This window comes from Neophocaena asiaeorientalis, unplaced genomic scaffold (genome assembly GCF_003031525.2).
Source record: "Neophocaena asiaeorientalis asiaeorientalis breed wild unplaced genomic scaffold, Neophocaena_asiaeorientalis_V1.1 scaffold82, whole genome shotgun sequence".
Classification (NCBI taxonomy): Eukaryota; Metazoa; Chordata; class Mammalia; order Artiodactyla; family Phocoenidae; genus Neophocaena; species Neophocaena asiaeorientalis.
Window position 1 is genome coordinate 7475975 of NW_020173068.1, and position 22762 is coordinate 7498736.

At 42.3% G+C, this 22762-nt stretch overlaps 1 protein-coding gene across 4 annotated transcripts in view; it reads left to right on the forward strand.

Moving 5' to 3' along the window:
• Window positions 1-22762, forward strand: part of PHF20 (PHD finger protein 20) — a 130259-nt gene that overhangs the window by 60257 nt on the left and 47240 nt on the right. For all 4 annotated transcript variants that reach the window (XM_024742905.1, XM_024742904.1, XM_024742906.1 and 1 more), the window contains one exon: window positions 681-860. In XM_024742905.1, coding sequence (XP_024598673.1) covers window positions 681-860 — 180 coding nt within the window. The remainder of the gene's footprint in view (window positions 1-680; window positions 861-22762) is intronic.

Sequence of the window (22762 nt, forward strand, 5' to 3'; positions counted from 1 at the left end):
TGAAGAGCCCTGTTCCTGTCTCTGTCTTTCTGATGCCATCTCACTCCAGTCCCTCTGCCTTTTTGTTAATATTTCCAGCAGATCCTCCCTTCACTTTAGCTTCTTATTAGCCTTCATCTTTGATATGCTCACAGCCCTGGCTATGTGTGCTGGAACCTGTGAATGTATTCTTGTATACCATGAAATGAATGGTTTCCTCTAAAAAGACCCTGGCTTTATCAGTTTTTTTTTTTGTTTTAAATTATTGATTAATTTATTTATTTTTGGCTGCATTGGGTTTTTGTTGCTGCCCGTGGGCTTTCTCTAGTTGTGGCGAGTGGGGGCTACTCTTCATTGCAGTGCGCAGGCTTCTCATTGCGGTGGCTTCTCATTGCAGAGCACAGGCTCTAGGAGCATGGGCTTCAGTAGTTGTGGCTTACGTGCTCTAAGAGTGCAGGCTCAGTAGTTGTGGCTCATGGGCTGTAGAGTGCAGGCTCAGTAGTTGTGGCCCATGGGCTTAGTGGTTCCATGGCATGTAGGATCTTCCCGGACCAGGGCTCGAACCCGTGTCCCCTGCATTGGCAGGTGGATTCTTAACCACTGTGCCACCAGGGAAGCCCCTTTATCAGTCTTTTGTGGGACTTTTGGTTCTCAGATTATGTACATGTATATGTTCCCCAATCTTTCTCTTTTTCTTCTAGGTCAGTTGAAATCTCCTTTGGAAGCTGGCCAGGTCTCATCTGCACTAACTTGCCACTCCATTGGGGATGGATTGGGGCCTGCAGGCTTGGAGTTGAACTGCAAGTCAATGGGCGAAAACACTATGAAAACAGAACCGGCTTCCCCGCTTTCTGAGTTACAAGAGATTTCTACGGTGGCAGGTTCATATTTAGAGTTAACATAATTCTCTTCTTATACTTTTGCTTCTCCTTTGATTGTGAACTAAAAAAAAATGGATTTTCCTAATGATTTTTTTTACCTTTTATTAATAATATTTTCTTATTTTAATGCTATATACATTTAAAAAATGCTATATACTTGTCATTTCTGATATTGCCAATTTGGGTTTCCTCTCTTTTCTTGATTAGTATAGCTAGGGATTTATCAATTTTTGTTGATAACTTCAAAGAACCAACATTTTACTTTAGTTTTCTCTGTTTTTTTTTTTAATGTCATTGATTTCTGTTTTGATCTTTATTGTTTTCTTCCTTTAAATGTTTCTAGAAACATAGGTCATTAATTTTAGATTTTTCTTCTTTTCCAATATGAGTATTTAAAGTTATAAAATTTCCCACTAAGCACTGCTTCAGCTACATCCTACGAATTTTGGTATGTTGTATTTTCATTTTCATTCAATTCAAAATATTTATGATTTATTCGTTGACTGTGGGTTACTTAGAAGTGTGTTGTTTCATTTCCAAGTATTGGTTTGTTTGTTTGTTTTTTTAAATTGATTAATTTTTGGTTGCATCGTGTCTTTGTTGCTGCGCACAGGCTTCCTCAAGTTTCGGCGAGCGGGGGCTACTCTTTGTTGCTGTGCGCAGGTTTCTCATTGCAGTGGCTTCTCTTGTTGCGGAGCATGGGCTCTAGGCGCGTGGGCTTCAGTAGCTATGGCTTGTGTGGTCTAGAACTCAGGCTCCATAGTTGTGGTGCATGGGCTTAGTGGTTCCACGGCATGTGGGATCTTCCCGGACCAGGGCTCAAACCTGTGTGCCCTGCATTGGCAGGCGGATTCTTAACCACTGTGCCACCAGGGAAGTATTTTATAGATACCTTATTGTTACGATTTATAATGTAATTCCATTATAGTCAAAGAACATACTCCGCAGGATTTCAATCTTTTTTGTTTTTGTTTGTTTTTGGCTGTGCCGCACAGCATGCGGGATGTTCCCGACCAGGGATTGAACCTGGGCTGTGGCAGTGAAAGTCTGGAATCCTAACCACTAGGCCACCAGGGAACTCCTGAACTGTCCCCTTTGTAATGTGAAGTATAACTCTGGCTTTGGTGATTGTCTTTTACTTGAAGTGTACTTTGTCTGATATTACTCCAGCTTTCAAAAAAGGTACTCCAGCTTTCTTTTGTTTTTTGTATGCATGGTATATCTATCACTTTTCTTTCAATATAACTATGTCTTTAAGTTCAAAGTGTGTCTTTTATAGATAGATAGTTGGGTTTGGATTTTAACTGCAATGTTTAGTCACATTAAATGAAATTATTGATATGGTTGCTTTTAGGTCTACCATCTCGCTTTTTGTTTTGTTTATCCTGTGTTTTGTTCTTTTACTTCTTTCTTGTTTTTTCAGGTCAATTGAATTTTTTAAAATCGAATTTTAATTCATCTATTAGCTTTTAGCTCTACTTGTTAGCATTTGTTTTAGAGGTTACTCTAGACATAATGATATATATATATATCCTTTTCATGGTTTAGAGTTAATATTGAACCACCTTATGTAAAATGTTGTATAATCCATTAACACCCCCTTTTTATGCTCTAGTTAAGACATGAATTGTATCTATATGTGCTGTAAAGTCCACAATTTAGTATTATAATTTTTGCTCTAAGCAATTATGTATTTTAAAGAATAATACAAAAGAGATAGTGCTTTACACACGTATCTACCATATCGTGTTCTTCATTTCTTCTTCTTCCTCTTTTTTTTTTTCTGTAGTGCAGGTTTCCTGGTGACATTCTTTTGGTTTTTGTTTATTTGAACGTAACTTCATTTAATTTTCATTCTTAAAGGATATTTTCACTGGATATAGAATTGTGGGTTTACAGTTTTTTCCTTTAAGTACTTTAAAGATACTGTTCACGGTCCTCTATTGTTTCTGAAAGGAAGTTAGTAATCATTCATATTGTTGTTTCCCCGGTTGTATTGTGTTTTCTTTCTGGCTGCTTTCAAGATTTTCTTCTTTATCTTTGGTTTTTAGCAGTTTAACTATGATGTATTTAAATTTGTTTTAGTTTTGTATTTAACCTGCTCGAGATTCACTGAGCTTGAATATGAAAATTGATTTATTTCATCAGATTTATGTTAGACCTTTAGATACTGTCCCACAGGTCACTGGGACTCTGTTGTCTTTTTTGTTTTCATTTAGTTTTCCCCCCTCATTTTCAGATGGAAAACTTTTTTTTTTTTTTTGTGGTATGTGGGCCTCTCACTGCTGTGGCCTCTCCCGTTGCGGAGCACAGGCTCCGGACGCGCAGGCTCAGCGGCTCGGCGGCCTTGGCTCATGGGCCTTACCGCTCCGCGGCATGTGGGATCTTCCCGGACCGGGGCACGAACCCGTGTCCCCTGCGTCGGCAGGCGGACTCTCAACCACTGCGCCACCAGGGAAGCCCTCAGACTGAAAACTTTTTGATCTGTTTTCAAATTCTTCTCTCAACTCCAATATGCTTTTAAGCCCATCCAGTGAATTTTTTATTTCTAGTACTTTTTAGTTCTACACAATGTCCCTTTTATCTCCCTAAATTCTCTGCTGAGATTTTCAGTCTGTTTATTCATTATGAGCGTAGTTTATTATTTTATTTTATTTTAATTAATCAATTTATTTTTAAAATTTATTTTTGGCTGCATTGGGTCTTCATTGCTGCACGTGGGCTAGCTCTAGTTGTGGCAAATGGGATCTACTCTTCGTTGTGGTGTGCGGGCTTCTCACTCCGGTGGCTTCTCTTGTTGCAGAGCACGGGCTCTAGGCACGTGGGCTTCAGTAGTTGTGGCTCGTGGGCTCTAGAGTGCAGGCCTCAGAGGTTGTGGCGCACGGGCTTAGTGGCTCTGCGGCATGTGGGGTCTTCCTGGACCAGGGCTCGAACCTGTGCCCCTACATTGACAGGCGGATTCTTAACCACTGCGCCACCAGGGAAGCCTATGAGCATAGTTTTAATTGGTGCTGTCTACCACCATCTAGATTATCCTGACGTTAATCCCCATCGATTGACTTTTCTCTATAGGTGACACTTTCCCTTTTCTTTTTATGTCTAATGTTTTGGACTATATGCTGTGCATTGTGAATGGTAAGTTGTAGTTTGGATTATGTTATGTTCCTCTGAAGAATAATGATTTCTTTGTTTTAAAGGGCAATTCATTTGGCTGAACTCAAACTCCAAGTTCTTTTCCTCTGCAAGGGCAGTGTCTGAAACCTCCGTTCAGTCATCGAGCCTTAGTTGGTCTTCTTGAAACTCTATACGTTCAGAGATCAGCCATAGATTTACACAGAATTTAAATGCATTCAGTGAGGCCACCCTTTTGTGGCTCTCTTCTTTCTAGGATTTTACCCCTCACTTTTTAGCTGTTGTAGTTGCACTGAACTTTGTCTTCTATTTCTTTAGCCAGTAAGACTAAAGGGTTTTAGCTACACAGTGCTACTTACTGGAGCCTGCCTTTAGGTGAAAAGCCTCGAAAAATGGGAAACTCACCTAGTGCCCTTCTCTTATTCCAAAATATCCGACTCCTCTTTCTGCCTCTCTTTGTTGCTCTTCAGTGCCTTTAGATATTTGTTTTTTTTATAATTTTTCCCCAGAGTTTATAATGGTTGTAAGCAAAAGGTGTGTTTCCATATGAGGTCTTCTACCATTACTGAAAGAGAAAACTCTACCTTATGATAATAGACACACAGTTTAGGAAGTTGTACATATCCATGGCTACACAGAGGGATTTTTTTCTCTGAAGTAGTGATTGCTTGTTGCATTAATAGCTATTTGGATGTTACTGGTAATACAAACTCTTAGTTTTGGTAATGTTATGTTTGTGATAAATGATCCCTTTTGATGGATATTTAGATTATTTCTGAGTAATAAAGTATTTCAAACAATAATCTAGTGGTAATCCTTGAACGTTTATTTTTGACTGCTTGATGAATAGACCTATAGGATGCATTTTGTAAGTGTGATTGCTGGATTCAACGGAATGCAAGTTTTAAATTGCATCAACAGATCACCTTCAAAATGACCATTCCACTTTATATAATGACCAAGAGTATGGGAGAGTATGTTTTCCCTACATTCTTGCTATCTACGGATACTATTCATCGTTTGAATTTTCTTTAATTTATGTTAACATTAGAAGCAAGGTTTTACTTTTTTTTTTTTTTTTTTGCGGTACGCAGGCCTCTCACTGTTGTGGCCTCTACCATTGCGGAGCACAGGCTCCGGATGCGCAGGCTCAGCAGCCATGGCTCACGGGCCTAGCTGCTCTGCGGCATGTGGAATCTTCCCAGACCGGGGCACGAACCCATGTCCCCTGCATCGGCAGGCGGACTCTCAACCACTGTGCCACCAGGGAAGCCTGGTTTTACTTTTTAAGTTGTATTTTTTAAAATGAGGTTTAGCAGTTTTTCATTTTTTCTTTTTTGCTGTACGCGGGCCTCTCACTGTTGTGGCCTCTCCCGTTGTGGAGCACAGGCTCCGGATGCGCAGGCTCAGTGGCCATGGCTCGTGGGCCCAGCCGCTCCGCGGCATGTGGGATCTTCCCAGACTGGGGCACGAACCGGCAGGCAGACTCTCAACCACTGTGCCACCAGGGAAGCCCCTTCATATGTTTATTGAATATTTTTATTTATTTATTTTTGTGAATTGTCTTTTCATATTCTTTGCCCACTTCCCCTAGGATTATTTGTTTTTGTTATTGATTTGCCAAGTGTCCTTTGTATATTATTATTATTAGTTAATTTATTTATTTTTGGCTATGTTGGGTCTCTGTTGCTGCACGTGGGCTTTCTCTAGTTGTGGCGAGTGGGGGCTACTCTTCTTCATTTTGGTGCACAGGCTTCTCATTGTGGTGGCTTCTCTTGTTGTGGAGCTGGGCTCTAGGCAAGCAGGCCTCAGTAGTTGTGGCACATGGGCTCAGTAGTTGTGGCACGCGGGCTCAGTAGTTGTGGCACGCAGGCTCAGTAGTTGTGGCACACGGGCTTAGTTGCTCCGCGGCATGTGGGATCTTCCCGGACCAGGGCTCAAACACCTGTCCCCTGTATTGGCAGGTGGATTCTTAACCACTGCGCCACCAGGGAAGTCCCATACATTGGTGTCACTTTTATTTATTGTATTTCATAATACTGAAATTAAAAAATTTAAATCTACTTTCTTTTTTCCTCAGTATTTGAAAAATATAGTTATGATCATAGTATGTGTATAATCAGTATTATTACATATGCATTTTCCCATATTATAAACTCCATATTAAAATCATTTTAATTATAATATAAGCCACCCTTTAAAGATCTTGATGAGATTAAAATATGTCTTCTACCCATGGCTCATGTTCCAAGGTTTGATTAACATTCATCTTTAAAAATTTGTTTATTTTGTAAAGTTTGACTTATCATTAATTGAAAGAGGGAAAATAGGGTAGAAGGGAATTAGTATAGGTAAATTCTCGTGTTTCCTAAATACCCATGAAGGCTGAAGGACTTGTAGGATAGCCCTCTTGTGGACTCAGCTATATTCTGAACTAAGGCAGATTTAATGGGGGGAAGACGTGGCCTTAGTGGAGAATTTAGCCAGAAAAAAGTTATGGAATCAAAACTCATGAAATTCTATTGATGACTTGGTTCTGGACCTGGGAAGTGTTCCTTTGATAAACCTGGGTGGTCTGTAACTTTCTTCCTTCACTTGTGTGGAGAGGATAGGCCCTGTAGTTCCCAGAGTAGAGCTTTCTGGGTATTTATGAGCCCAGAGGAAGAATGAAGAAACTTGTGGAGATTTGTGGGTCATGCATTGTTCGTGAATGTGGGTCATGCATTGTTCCTGGAGAATAATGTGCAGACAAGCTTTTTGTGAGAGACTCAGGGAAATAGTAGAGGTTAAATGAAATTGTCTTCCTGTAGTTAGGGCCTGAAAGGTGTGAAGAGATGCTGCACACATGGATGTGGAAGCTCTGGTTGTGTATCTTGTTTTGCTCAGTTCGGTTAGAGTGTCCTCTTGACCTGCTAAGTAATAGGCGCTGTGCTAATAAGCATCAGTGGTGGCAGATCAGTCAGACTTAGTGCCTGCCTGGGAGGCATGACGTTTAAGTTGAATCTTGATGGATGTATAGCACTGTCCCATGAGTAACACATGAGGCTTAGGTATTCCAGTAGATGAAACTATATGAATAGAGGATGTAGCACATCTCTTATTAGGCTATTTGAAATGGAGAGAAGGTAGTCAGTTGAATATTTAGTGATTCTGTATTTTGACACTACATACTTGTGACTTCACTTAATATAAGCTATCATGAAATCTATACACATATATACTCATTTGTGTTATAAATCTAATTTATATATTTAATAATAAATATAAGGTTTGAAATTCTTTGCCTTTCTTCTGGAAAGGCAAATTTCAAACATTAAGAGTAATTTAAATTTGGTCCAGTGGTTAGGGCTCAGCGCTTTCACTGCTGTGGCCTGGGTTTGATCCCTGTTTGGGGAACTAAGATCCTGTAAGCTGTGCGCGTGGCAAAAAAAAAAAAGAAAGGTAATTTAAATTATAAATAGAAAATTTTACAGTGTTAAAAGGTTAATGACATTAAAATTTTTTTAATAAGAGTTTTCTGTAAAGACTATGTGTCTACAGAATTGCATACTTTTGTTTGGATAATTTCAATTTAGATTGGAGGGGCAGATTTTCTTCTTTTTTTAAAAAAAATAAATTTATTTATTTATTTTTGGCTGTGTTGGGTCTTCGTTGCTGTGCGCGGGCTTTCTCTAGTTGCGGCGAGCAGGGGCTACTCTTCGTTGTGGTGCTTGGGCTTCTCGTTGCGGTGGCTTCTCTTGCTGCAGAGCACGGGCTCTAGGTGCTCGGGCTTCAGTAGTTGTAACATGTGGGCTCAGTAGTTGTGGCGCACGGGCTCAGTTGTTCCGCGGCATGTGGGATCTTCCCAGACCAGGGATCGAACCCTTGTCCCCTGCATTGGCAGGCAGATTCTTAACCACTGCACCACCAGGGAAGTCCCCTTCTTCGTCTTCTTCTTTTTTTTTTTTTGGTCTTGATCAGATTCTGTGTAGTTAACATAAATGCAGTGGCAGAGCAGTTCTTTGAAAATAGTAAACTGAAAGTACTCAAGTATCATTCCTGGCTCATCCCCGGTGCCTTTATGTTGGTCTTCCGTTCCACTGGGTCCAGAGTGTTTTGCCTCAGCCATGTGAGCTTGTGGATACAAGGGCTCTCTCCTTTCTTGCTGAGCCTCCTCTCAGTGGCAGGGCTCCTCTCCTCAGCCTACTTTCTTTCCTGTGGGGGAAATTATTAGACTTGATGCGCAAATTTGGTGGAAATTTAATCTCAGAATTTAGTAGTCCATGTTTTGGCATGGAAAACTCTCTATAACAGCCACGTCCCTTAACTCAGCAGACTGAACTCTTCATTATGCTGTCTTAAGGGTGGTGTTACATTAGACATCCCTTGAAATTGGAAATGAATTGTTCCTACGCCACTGGGAAATATGCTGAGCAGATGAGATGAGCGAGAGGACTAGGTCAGAGGCTAAATCCCAGTGCTTGTTTTAAAGTTTTCACACACATACAGTTTCTGTCTCATGTCAGTTAATTTAGCTGCATCTCTGGTTTGTGGAGAAGATGGAAATAAGTTAAAGTGAGGGTGGCACAGGTGAGTCTTGGGAAAGATGATAGGAAGATTTTTTGTTGTCTTGCTTCTTTATGTTGCACGTAGGATTTTCTGGGGAATAATTTTGAAACCACTGCAACCAGCTGAAGCACTTGCCCATTTTCCAAGAGAGTGTATAGTAATGGTAATGGTCCAATTACCTGGATCTTGAGCTATGAGGAGTAAAAGCAGCATGGATCCCATTGCTGTTCTCTTCTGGAGTAGGCTCTAAGCTATTTGCTTTCATGACTTAAATGCCAGAGGGGAATGCAGTTGAAATTGTTCTACTTGGGTAAGCATTTGTGTATTCTGTAAAACAGAAATTAGAATAGATGTCTTTAGAAGTTGCAATCTCAGATTAGTCTCTAAATCTGGGCCCAGACTATTTGGTCATTCACAGATAACCAGGGCTTTTGGAAAATGGGCTGCCGTCCATTCATTCATTTCAGTCAGGGAATATCTAACAAGTACCTACTAAGTGGCAGACTCTCTTCTAAGCTGTGTCATTTGTGAATATTCTACATGAACCATAGAATGAACAAGAGAGAAGACCCAATAGAAGTACAGGCTTATTCAGCTAATTTTTTTTTTTTTAACTAAATACCTGTTAGAAATGGGGTACTACCACGAGGTGTAGTGTCCCATTGTTATGTTGTTAGTTATAAAATGAATAGGAAGTTATTTGTCACAATTATTAAATGTTTATAGATGATTTACTTGTAAATTAACCAGGTTAGTTTCAGTGTAATGCCTATAATAGTTCTTGCAAATGATTTATTTTTAAATTAATGTGGTCCGGTTTAGTGTAATGCTTACGATAGTTTAGGTTTCAGACACTTGTGTTCTTCCATGTTTTCTTGAATAGGAGAGTCATTGACCTATAGCCATTGTAGTTTGGGGAGTTGGGAGTGTCTGTGGTCTGTCGTCAGACATGTAGTGGTTGAACATTGGCTGAGAATTCATTGTTCTGGGGGTTAGAGAAATGAATGAGACATCTGGTCAATGTTCTTGTAGGTCTTTCTGTCCAGAGGAATGAGTAAGACTGCAGGTACCTGCATTACAAGAGAGACAGTTAAGGTGGTGTCATGAGAAATACTTAAAACTGTGGGAGAGATAACTGACAGTGATAATGTGTGCCTGCCACATGGAAGTTGAACTCAGGATTAGCTTGTTGAGCCCTTACTATATGCCTTGGAGCTCTGCTGTCAGTGAATGGGGCACTCTTGGTCTTAGTGTTCATTAAATGCTCTTTGGATCTGACTATGGAGAGAGGTGATATTTAGGTTGGTGGTTTGGGGGCAGGGGTGGAAGAATATCGAACTTGCACAGGGCCTTGAAGGATGAGTATCACTTAGGTATTTGGAGATGGAGGCAGAGCAGTATCAACAGCATAATCATAGGGTGTTTTCTGAGACTATTAAGTGTGCTTTCTGACTTAATTGCAGGCTTCCTGAAGTGGGCTAAGGCTGAGCAGGTAAGTTTCTGCCAAACTGAGGTCAGTTGCTTTGAGTTGCTTTTCTGTTTATGGAGCTATTGGAAATGCTTCGTTTGCAGGATAGGCAAATAGCCATCAAATGTTCACTTGGATCTCTGTTGGTAAGGTTGCTTTCCTCCTACTTAGCTGTTCTGTGGCCTTAAGGCATTTTAAAGTATTTTTTTTATGAATTGTTTGACAGTAAGTTGCAGACTTTTACCCCTGAATATTTTGATGTATATTTCCTAAAAAATGAGGGCATTCTCTTATGTTACCACAATTATCAAAATCAGGACCTTATTCAAACTCCACCAGGGATTTCATTGGCACCTTTTACCTCATTTATGGAAGTGATCTTGTCTTCATTCAGCACTTTCTTTTATCGTAAGTTGCTTTTTTATATTCATAAATTTGTAGAGAAATCTAGAAAAGTACAAGAACAATGAAACTAACATTCATGTTTCCCACCACCCAGAACTGTTGGTATTTGGTCATGAGTGAGTGCCTCAGGTCCTTACTCTGGCCCGAAGTGGCCCTGCTTCTTCTGGCCACCTGTAACCTCTCCAGTTTCATCTTTCCTCGGTTTCTTTCCTTCCTGCTGTCTCTGCTCCAGCCACAGGCCTCCTTGCTATCCTGTAAGCACAGCAGGTACACTCTCACCTCTGGGCTTTCATTTAGCACGCTTATTATTATTATTTTTAAAATATTTTCTTGGCCGTGCCGTTACGGCATGTAGGATCTTAGTTCCCCGGCCAGGGACTGAACATGCGCCCCTTGTATTGGAAGCGCAGAGTCTTAACCACTGGACCACCAGGGACATCCCTCAGCACACTTTTATTGAATACCTTTTATTCCCAGCCAGAGCAAAATGGATCCATTGGAAAACTTATTTCATCAGTCAGTCAGTGGGTAACATTTATCATCAGATCATTCATTCAGCAATTGCTTGAGCATTTCTTAGGTACCAAAACTTTGGAGGGGGGTGAGAGGAAAGCTGGAAGCATTAATGAAAACACAGAAAGATGAATAAGTTATCTCCTTGACCTCAGAGAGACACTTACAAGAATGGATCGTTCTGGGGCTTCTCTGGTGGTGCAGTGGTTAAGAATCCACCTGCCAACGCAGAAGACATGGGTTCGAGCCCTGGTCTGGGAAGATCCCACATGCCACGGAGCAACTAAGCCCGTGCGCCACAACTACTGAGCCTGCGCGCCTAGAGCCCACGAGCCACAATTACGGAGCCCAAGTACCACAAATACTGAAGCCTGCACGCCTAGAGCCCATGCTCCGCAACAAGAGAAGCCACGACAATGAGAAGCCTGCACACAGCAACAAAAAGTAGCCCCCGCTCATCACAACTGGAGAAAGCCTGCGCACAGCAACGAAGACCTAACACAGCCATGAATGAATGAATGAATGAATGAATGAATGGATTGTTCTGGATACTTCCAGTTGACTAGTGGTGAATAGCATTATTGATTGATCATTGTCCAGCTTAAGCATTTCTAGATCTGCCATAATGTTGACAGCTTTTTCCAAACAAAATTTCAAGTACGTCCTAGTTTTTGATGTAGTGATTCTTTTCCAACATATATGATCAGATAAAGAATCTATTTGGAAAATAAAGGTGAACAGGTATTTTAATATTTTCTAAGATATTAAAAGTTAAATCACATCAGTTAATCATTTGTATTCTTCATTGAAAAACAACATGGCAGGAACTTAAGATCATTACAGACTATGTGCACTTAGTATGGTCATCACTATTGAGTCATAAGGAGACAGCAATGAAAGGTTTTATTTAATGATGCTTTTTAAAATTTAAATTTGATTTTTCACAATTAGAACACTAAGGAATACTAATTCTTTATAAGTACTACTTCTTGATGAATTTTCACAACTACTCTGATGTAAAGGCAGTTAGGACCCTTATTTAAAAATTATTAGGGCTTCCCTGGTGGTGCAGTGGTTAAGAATCCGCCTGTCAATGCAGGGGACATGAGTTCGAACCCTGGCCTGGGAAGATCCCACATGCTGTGGAGCAACTAAGCCTGTGCGCCACAACTACTGATCCTGTGCTCAAGAGCCCGTGGGCCACAACTACCGAGCCCACGTGCCACAACTACTGAAGCCCTCGCACCCAGAGCCTGTGCTCCGCAACAAGAGAAGCCATGACAATGAGAAGCCTGCGCACCACAACGAAGAGTAGCCTCCACTCACCGCAACTAGAGAAAGCCCACATGCAGCAGCAAAGACCCAAAGCAGCCAAAAATAAATAAATAAATAAATTTATTTTTAAAAAATTATTATATGAAGAGTCGTTTTGCTCGGGTTTTTTCCCCCTGCATATTTCAAAACCAATATATGCTAGGAAAAATTAAAACTAAGTAAAAGGAAAAAAAAAGGTGAAAAGTCCTCCCTTACTCTTCTCACTCTTGAAGGAACCATGGAACAGTTTGATATGTGGTCTTCCATCCTTCCACACATGGTTCTGCGCATATGCAAACATACACGTACCCATGCAGCTTTTCTTTTAAATAAATTTATTTTTTTTTAATTTATTTTATTTTTGGCTGCGTTGGGTCTTCGTTGCTGCGTGCAGGCTTTCTCTACTTGTGGCGAGCAGGGGCTACTCTTCGTTGCAGTGGGCAGGCTTCTCATTGCGGTGGCTTCTCTTGCTGTGGAGCACGGGCTCTAGGCACGTGGGCTTCAGTAGTTGCAGCACGTGAGTTCAGTAGTTATGGCACATGAGCCCTAGGGCACACGGGCTTCAGTAGTTGTGGCGTGCAGGCTCAGTAGTTGTGGCTCACGGGCTCTAGAGTGCAGGCTTAGTAGCTGTGGCGCACGGGCTTAGTTGCTCTGTGGCATGTGGGATCTTCCCAGACCAGGGATCGAACCCATGTCCTCTGCATTGGCAGGTGGATTCTTAACCACTGTGCCCCAGGGAAGCCCCCCATGTAGCTTTTTAAAAACACAGTAATAGGGGGCTTCCCTGGTGGCGCAGTGGTTGAGAATCTGCCTGCTAATGCAGGGGACACGGATTCGAGCCCTGGTCTGGGAAGATCCCACATGCCACGGAGCAACTAGGCCCGTGAGCCGCAACTGCTGAGCCTGCACGTCTGGAGCCTGTGCTCCGCAACAAGAGAGACCGCGATAGTGAGAGGCCCACGCACCGCGATGAAGAGTGGCCCCAGCTTGCCACAACTAGAGAAAGCCCTCGCACAGAAATGAAGACCCAATGCAGCAAAAATAAATAAATTAATTAATAAACTCCTACCCCGAACATCTTCTTAAAAAAAAAAAAAACAACACAATATTAGAATCATATTCTTATATTAGTCAATGGCTTGTCATTTAAATTTATAGTATTTTTCCATGTCAGTTCATAGTTCTTTCACGATTACACATGACTTATTTTGTTGGGTGGGTATTCCATAATTTATTTAGCTATCCACTGCTGAAAGACATTTAAGGTATTTCTAATTTTTCACTATTAATTCTCCCTGTTTTATAGAAGAGCCTAGTACTTGGCAAGAAGGGGTAACTTAGCCAGAGTTAGAGTAGCACATTTCCTAATAGCTGGGTCATTCTGACTCCCATCTTCTGACTGAGTACCTAATGCCATGTGATGAGATGCTGGGTGCTATATAAATCAAGTGATGTGAACACAGTCCCTGCCTTTAGAGAGGTTGCGCAGTGTGTGACACAGAACTCGCGCTGCTCTCGAGGGCACTTGTTAAAAGCAGTGTGTATACTCTGAATAAGAGGCTTAGTAGGGTGGCCTACTAAGAAGAGCAGTGTGTGGACAAGTGATGTCAGTACTCCAGGCAGGGTGGTGCCTTTGGAATTCTTTAATTTGAGGTGGGGAGGAAGTGTTGATCTGGAAATTGAATGGTTTTCCTGGTGTTTCTTTTGGAACATGGGCTTAGTGGTGAGTACAGGACATCCAGAAAGATTGCTGGGTTGGGGGGGGCGTTGTTGAGAACTCATTCACCAGGAATGTGTTATGTAAGTAAGCAGGAAGGAGGGCGGGATCATCCTCAGAAACATCCAGCGAGGCCCCTGGAGGCCAGGATGCTGCTGTTTTAGTCATTGTTTAGAGGTTGCTGTCCTGAGCTGGTGCCAGTCTTGGAATTTCTAACTTGGGGTGGAGTCATGATCTGAGAGATTAGTGTGAAGGAGGCTCTTGGGCAGCAGGAGGAAGAGCTGGGAAGGCAACACTATCTAGTCTCGAGCGGAAGAGGGGCGTTAGCTACATATGGAGCGGCTTTTGCATTTGAGGCAGCTCTGCCATCTTGTGGAATAAATGCTCAGTGATTTTTGTGAGGGTTGAGTGTGGATAGCCTTGGCAGGGTTGCTTTCCTCACACTTAGCTATTCTGTGACCTCAAAGTATTTTTTAGATGTATTTTAAAGACGTTTTTATTTTGAAATAATTTAAGACTTATTAAAAAATTGCAAAAATAATAGAAAAAATTCCTGTATATGTTCAACCAGATTCCATGCTTAGTTGCTCTGTGCCATGTGGGATCTTCCCGGACCAGGGCTCGAACCCACGTCCCCTGCATTGGCAGGTGGATCCTTATCCACTGTGCCACCAGGGAAGTCCCTCTATGCATTTTCATAATAATGTTTTCCCCCTCTGTAACCATGCATGGGGTCATACAGTATGTACTGGGCAACTTCCTGTTTTCATTTAACAGTGTATCTTGAGATTATCCATCAGTATCAGTAAGTACAGAGCTACTTCATTCTTTTAAATGAATAATTAGGATTACATAGTACAGGCTTTCCATAAATTATTTAACTGTTCCTCTGTTTATGGACATTTTGTTATTTTTTTCTATTTTATTTTTTTTTGCGGTACGCGGGTCTCTCACTGTTGTGGCCTCTCCCGTTGCGGAGCACAGGCTCTGGACGCTCAGGCGCAGCGGCCGTGGCTCACGGGCCTAGCTGCTCCACGGCATGTGGGATCTTCCTGGACTGGGGCACGAATCCGTGTCCCCTGCATCGGCAGGCGGACTCAACCACTGCACCACCAGGGAAGCCCCATTTTGTTATTTTTTTATTCTAAACATTTGACTGGACTAACTGAATATTTAAATCTGTTTAACATTTCTCTTTGGTTGCTTTTTGTTGCTTTGCAGCTGAGAAAGTTGTTCCTTCACAGACCTGAAAAAAGTTTTATTCGTTATAGAATTTCAAGTACATGTCAAAAAGTATTAAAGTACTGGGGTAATGTGGTGTCTTTGTTGACAAGAATACCAACTGTATTAGGGGTCACTGCTGAGGAAACACAAGACGATGATCCTTATTCTCTGTCTGGAGAAGTGACAAACAGCAGATCCAGGAGCAGATCCGCAGTGCTAAAGGTGGGGTGCAGTAGATAGTCATTTGTGCCAGGAGTTGATAGCACGTGGTTCCTGAGAGCCAGGGCCATCTGGATGCCTTCCTGCATTCGGAGTGAGCTGGTTCTGAGTGGAAGTAAAGACTTGGCTGAGGCAGTGAGGAATGGCAGGGAGCGGGCACAGCCTGAGCAGTGGTGCAAGCTATGAGAGCATAAAGCAGATGCTGGGGCCAGCAATTGGCTGGAGTAGCTGCTGAGGGCTCATTGTGGATTAATTAATGGGAGATGAGTTTGGAAAGCAAGATGGTGCTTAGATTGACATGGGCTTAGAATTCCAAACTGAGTATTGCCAGCCAGTGTGAATACCATCATCATAGTCAATTCAGCTGTGAGGTTTTGAGGTACTGGCAGTGGGTATACAAAACAACTACTGAAGCCCGCATGCCTAAAGCCCGTGCTCCACAACAAGAGAAGCCACCGCAATGAGAAGCCCGTGCGCCACAACAAAGAGTAGCCCCCGCTTGCTGCAACTAGAGAAAGCCCACGTGCAGCAATGAAGACCCAACACAGCCAAAAATAAATAAATTTAATAAAAGGGGGGGTTATATAGGGCATTATTTCTAAGCCAAGTTTCAGAAAACATAGTTTAAAAACCTTTTTTATTATAAAGGTGATATATGCTTATCATAAAAGGGAAAGTATAAAGCATTGCCCCAGCAAATAGAAAACAAGAGAGCTTCTGATCCTACTCTGTGTTATCTATTGCTGTGTGACAATATTACTACCAATATAGTAGCTTAAAACAACATATTTATTTTCTCACAGTTTCTGTGGGTTGAGGAGTCTAGGCACAGCTTAACAGGGTTCTCTGCAAGGCTGAAATCAAGGGGCTGGCCAGGGCTGTGTTCTCATCTGAAAAATCTACTGGGGAAGGGTCTGCTTCCAGGCTCACATGGCTGTTGGCAGCATTCAGTTCCTTGCAGGCTGTCAGACTGAGAGGTACAGTTTTATTATTTTTTTAAATACTCCTTCTTCCTCCCTCCCTCCCTCCCTCCCTCTCTTCTTTCTTTCTTTTCTTTCTGTTTATTTATGGCTATGTTGGGTCTTCGTTGCTGCGTGCAGGCTTTCTCTAGTTGCAGTGAGCGGGGGCTACTCTTCCTTGCAGTGCCTGGGCTCCTCTTTGTGGTGGCTTCTCTTGTTGCGGAGCACGGGCTCTAGGTGTGCGGGCTTCAGTAGTTGCAGCTCGCGTGCTCTAGAGCACAGGCTCAGTAGTTGTGGTACACGGGCTTAGTTGCTCCACAGCATGTGGGATCTTCCTGGATCAGGGCTCGAACCCGTGTCTCCTGCATTGGCAGGCAGATTCTTAACCACCGCATCACCAGGGAAGTCCCGAGAGCTACAGTTTTTTAGTGGGCGCTCTCAGTTCCTTGCCACATGGGCTTCTCGATAGAGTAGGTCACAGCATAGCAGCTTGTTGCATCTAGCCCGCAAGGGAGAGTGCCTGCTAGTATGATGGGTGTTACAATCTTACATAACATAATTATGAAAGTGACATGCTGTCACCTTTGCCTGTTCTATTAGAGGCAAGTTATAGGTCCTGCCCACACTCAAGGAGAGGGGATTACACATGGGCATGAATACCAGGAGGCAGGATTATTAAGAGACATTTTATAGTCTGTTTCTACCCTTCCCCCCCCAAAAAAAAGAAAAAAAAAGAGAACATTCCTTAGAGTTATGCCATTATTAAAAACAAATGCAAATTCTGTGGACCATTTTGCCCCTCATATACCAAGGTATAGTAGTAATTTGGGAGAGGCAAGAGCAGAGGGTGACTTGGGATTTTGAGCCTGGGAGCCTAGGATAGAACTCTATGCTTTGCCTCAATTCTTCCATACAAAAATCCTCAACATGAGGAAGAGCACAGCATTTAAATGGTAATACCCATAACTACTTGCAAATACTGATTTCCATACTACTTTCTAAAACAAAAGTAAATTGGTGTCAGTAGTTTACCCTCTATCCCAAGGATAATTTGATTACCCCTGGCTTTTGAACCAGGCTCCCTGGAGGATTTTTTTTTTTTTTTTAATTTATTTGGCTGTGCTGGGTCTTTAGTTGTGGCATGTGGGATCTTTGGTTGTGGCATGTGAGATCTAGTTCCCTGACCAGGGATTGAATCTGGGCCCCCTGCATTGGTAGCACTGAGTCTTAACCACTGGACTACCAGGGAAATCCCACTCCCTGGAGGATTTTATTTACATATTTCCTGCCCTTTGTCACCTAGTAACTGCTCTCATGTTGACAAAGGACCATAGTATCCCTAGAGTGGATGATGTAATTTAGCTGGTGCCATCAGTGACGTATGTTCCAATGAACTGTCCTCCCATTGGGAAATAGACACTGCGTGTGAGATGTGGGATTTTTGTAGACTGTGGCGCAGCAGGCCCTTTTGGCAACCATTTCTCCTGGTTGCTTGACCGTGCTTCCATCACCATATTTCTTTTGTCACAGGAACACCATGCTGGGGAGGAGTGTAATATAATATATAACATAATTGTATTCTTTCTACTGTGAAATAATATGGGTATTATAACATGGAAGAATAGGAAAAAAATCAATTTTTTTTACCTTGGAATCTCAAATGCAAAATGGGTACCATTGTTTATATTCTTACTATTCTAAACAAAAAATACACTATTTTATGTTATTCTTATATATAATTTTTTGCTGAAACTTTGTTTTGAGGGTTTTCTTTAGCATAGTTATGCTATGCATATTCTGTTTTAAAATTCTTCCTTTTAAAATTTAAAACAGGGCTTCCCTGGTGGCGCAGCGGTTGAGAGTCCGCCTGCCGATGCAGGGGACACGGGTTCGTGCCCCGGTCTGGGAAGATCCCACATGCCGCAGAGCGGCTGGGCCCGTGAGCCATGGCCGCTGACCCTGCGCGTCCGGAGCCTGTGCTCCGCAACGGGAGGGGCCACAACAGTGAGAGGCCCGCGTACCGCAAAAAAAAAAAAAAAAAAGTAAAACATTTTTACTGGTTGCATCATTTTGCTGTTCCTGTTGTGCTTTTATTAATTACTGCTAACACCTCAGTGCTTGATTAATAAAGTGGGGCAATTAGATGTTAAATTTTGTCAGGTCGTGCCCTGGTACATGGATCCCTGGCTGGGATTATGCATAACTTTGTTGGAAGCAAACAACTGTGAGGTCAGTGCCAACCCAGATGATGGCTAATGTTCAAGTAACCTATTGCAGTTAGTAATAGGCTTTCCCTTCTAATACCTCGTGGAATCATGTGGGAGCCTTGTGAAATAAGTATTTTTATTCCCATTTAATGATAAGGAAACTGTCTTGGAGAGGCTAGCTCTCTTGTTTGAAGTAGTACACTGAGATGAGTACTGTAGGAGTAAAGAATGGAGCACATTCCTCATTTCAATATTTTAGAATAAGGAATGAACAGAACTAACTGTAATACAAGTAGAAAGGGACAGATACTACAAGATTTATTTTCCATGGAGTACTTATGGGAATTCAGAGAAGGCAGGATAGAGTGTTTTTTGCTCAGAGACCAAGGAAAAAGCATCGTACATGTAGGTGGCCTTTGAAGGCTGAACAGGGCTTGGTTTGCATGTGGGAGAGGTGTGCCAGAGACCTGCGCTGGCTGAACTGGCAGGTTTCATTGTGCATACAGAGGGCTTATTTGGCTGCCATATGGGAAAATTAGGATAAAATTGTGAAGTCTGGAAAATGCAATTTTTCATATCTCTAAAGAATTTGTTGGGTTCAGCTTGCAAGACCTTCATGAAAAAAGGAGCAGTCACTTAAGTCTTGGGGTGTTTGATCTACTTCTTCATTTGTGAGTCTGAAGTTATAGTTTTATTTTCTTTTTTAAATATTTATGTTATTTATTTATTTTCCTTATTTTTTGCTGTGCCAGGTCTTTGTTGCAGTGCGCAGGCTTCTCTCTAGTTGCAGCATGCAGGCTCCAGGGCACGTGGGCTCTGTAGTTTGCGGCACACGGGCTCTCTCGTTGAGGTGCGCAAGCTTAATTGCCCTGCGGCATGTGGGATCTTAGTTCCCTGACCAGGGATTGAACCAGTGCTCCCTGCACTGGAAGATGGACTGTTTACCACTGGACCCGACCACCATGGAAGTCCCTGAAGTTACAGTTAATTGTGTAATTTATCAGATTTTGTCACAGGCCATTATCCACAATTAATTTATACCCTCTTTGCTGCTTGTCTCACCCTGATGCTTGTGTTTTCTCCACATTGCAAGGTAGGTTATATTTACTGGCTTATAATCAGCAGGGCTTGCATATCAATGAGTTATATATATACTTCACTGAGTTGAGTTTATGGGGGGAATCTTATTACTTCCTGAACTTCCGTGGTTGAAGATTCATAATTCTCAAGCCTTTCTTATTCCTTCAGACAAAAACCAGCAACTCATTTTGCCTTATTAACGTTGCCATCTTGAAAAGAGCTCTTCGTTTGGCCAGGGGCTTCATGACAGTGACACCAGGTAGTGTCTTTTCTCTTGGGGAGTTTATCTGTTTACCTGAGCCTCTTTGATCCTAGTACCACCTCTGAGGCAGGTGGCCACCTGAGTGCCAAGCTTGTTTACCTTTGGAGGACCAGCTGTTTCCACTTTCTGCTTATCTGTGAGGAATCAAGGGTTTTGCTTTTGGGGGTGAAGAGTTTTTATCCTGCGAAACTAAACGTATTTCCTTTTGAGAGGCTTACTGGATTGGTGGACTATCTGTCTTAATCCATTTGGGCTGCTGTAACAGAATACCATATAGACTGGGTGGCTTATAAACAACAGAAATGTATTTCTCACAGTTCTGGAGTCTGGGAAGTTCAAGAACAAGGTGCCAGCAGATTGAGTGTCTGGTGAGGGCCAGCTTCCTAGTTCATAAACAGCTATATTCTCACAGTAACCTCACATGGAGGAACGGGGCAAGGGAGAATTCTGAGGTCTCTTTTATAAGGGCGCTAGTCTTATTCATGAGAGCACTGCCTTTATGACCTAATCACTTCCCAAAAGCTCCACCTCCAAATACCATCACATTGGGAATTAGGTTTCACCGTATGAATTTTGAGGGTCTAGTATAGCACTGTCAGACTAGGTATATCTTTATTTCAGCAGATAGTTTGACCATATCACTTTTAAAATCTATCTACGGACAAGGAGGAAATAGATACATGAGTGCATTGGTAATCTGCACAGGTGCAGTTCAGTTAGTTCAGGTAACTCTACCCAGAATGTACATTAATTGATTGGTGTCAGCCTGAAGCTTGTTCTGAAGGCTGTCCTCAGCTCTGTCCTACTGGATCTTTATCAACAGCTTGGGTAAAGACCTAAGAATACATAGGATTACAGAAACGAGTTATAAAATTCTTGGACTAAAATAATAAGATGGAGTTTATTAGGGTTAAATGTAACTTCCAGTGTATAATTTGATAAAACTTTTGGGGGAAATGGAAATGCACTTGTGTTTTAAAAAGGCAAACAGGACAAAGTTCAGGATTTTGGTGGATCAAGCTTGGTGTACTGTCCAGCACCACGTAATATAATATTTTAAAAAATTTTGGTGAGGCTGAATTAGTGAAAGTAAGATGTCCTGAAAGGTGGGGGTAGTAATCCCACTGAATGGCCATGCCAGGAATCTTGTGGTTGGTTTTGGATTTCACATTTCTAGTAGGATGTAGACAAAACTGAATGCTTACAGAGTGATGTGTCTCCCAGCCAGAGCTTATGAGGGCTGGTCAAAGGAATGTTTCACTCTGGTTGATAATTATAATATTGGGTTGGCAAAAAAGTGCCTTTCGTTTTTAAGCAAAAATAAAAGACACATTTTTCATTTTCACCAAGAACTTTATTGAACAACATACTCACCCTTATGTTCCACTACCTTCTGCCACTTTTCAGGCAACTTCATAATTCCATCTTCCCCAAACTTTTTATCTTTTTGAGCAAAGAACTGTTCCAGGTGCCTTTTACAGTCTTCCAGGGAATTTTTCCATTAAGAGAATTTTGTAAAGACCATAATGGAAATCCGAAGGTGCAGTGTCTGATGAATATGGTGGATGAATCAGAACTTCCCAGCCAAGCTGTAAGTTTTTGCCTGGTCATCAAAGAAACAGGTGATCTTGCATTATCCTGATGGAAGATTATGCATTTTTTGTTGACTAATTCTGGATGCTTTTCGTTGAGTGCTGCTTTCAGTTTGTCTAATTGGGGGCAGTACTTGTTGTAGTTAATCGTTTGGTTTTCCAGCGGGAACTCATAATAGAGGACTCCTTTCCAATCCCACCATATACACATCACCTTCTTTGGATGAAGACCGGCCTTTGGTGTGGTTGGTGGTGGTTCATTTTGCTTGCCCCATGGTCTCTTCTGTTCCCCATTATTGTATAGTAGGGGGCCCCAATTCCCGGGCCGCAGACTGGTACTGGTCCGAGGCCTGTTAGGAACTGGACCACACATCAGGAGGTGAGTGGCGGGCAAGCGAGCAAAGCTTTATCTGCTGCCCCCATGTCTGCCTGAAACCCGGGCCGCAGACTGGTACTGGTCCGAGGCCTGTTAGGAACTGGACCACACATCAGGAGGTGAGTGGCGGGCAAGCGAGCAAAGCTTTCTCTGCTGCCCCCATTACTGCCTGAACCATCACCCCCCACCCCCCACCCCCCACCCCAGGTCTGTGGAAAAATTGTCTTCCACGAATCCAGTCCCTGGTGCCAAAAAGGTTGGGGGCTGCTGTTGTACAGTATCCACTTTTCATTGCCCATCACAATTTGTTTTAAAAACAAAATGTTTCCATTATATTTAAGTAGAGAATCGCATGCAGAAATACTGTCAAGAAGGTATTTTTTGCTTAACTTATGTGGAACCCAAACATCAAAGCGATGAACATAACCAAGCTGGTGCAAATGATTTCCAGCGCTTGATTTGGATCTTTTGAGTATCTCGGCTATCTCCCTCGTGGTATAACATTGATTGTTCTCAATTAATGTCTAGATTTGATCATTGTCAACCTCATTTCAACTGGTTTGCCTTACCGTGGAGCATCATATAGCGAGAAATCTCTAGCATGAAACTTCGCAAACCACTTTTTTTTTTTTGCGGTATGCGGGCCTCTCACTGTTGTGGCCTCTCCCGTTGCGGAGCACAGACTCCGGACGCGCAGGCTCAGCGGCCATGGCTCATGGTCCTAGCTGCTCCATGGCATGTGGGATCTTCCCGGACCGGGGCACAAACCCGTGTCTTCTGCATCGGCAGGTGGACTCTCAACCACTGCGCCACCAGGGAAGCCCCGCGCAAACCACTTTTGACACGTTCGATCAGTCACAACACCTTCTCCATACACTGTACAAAT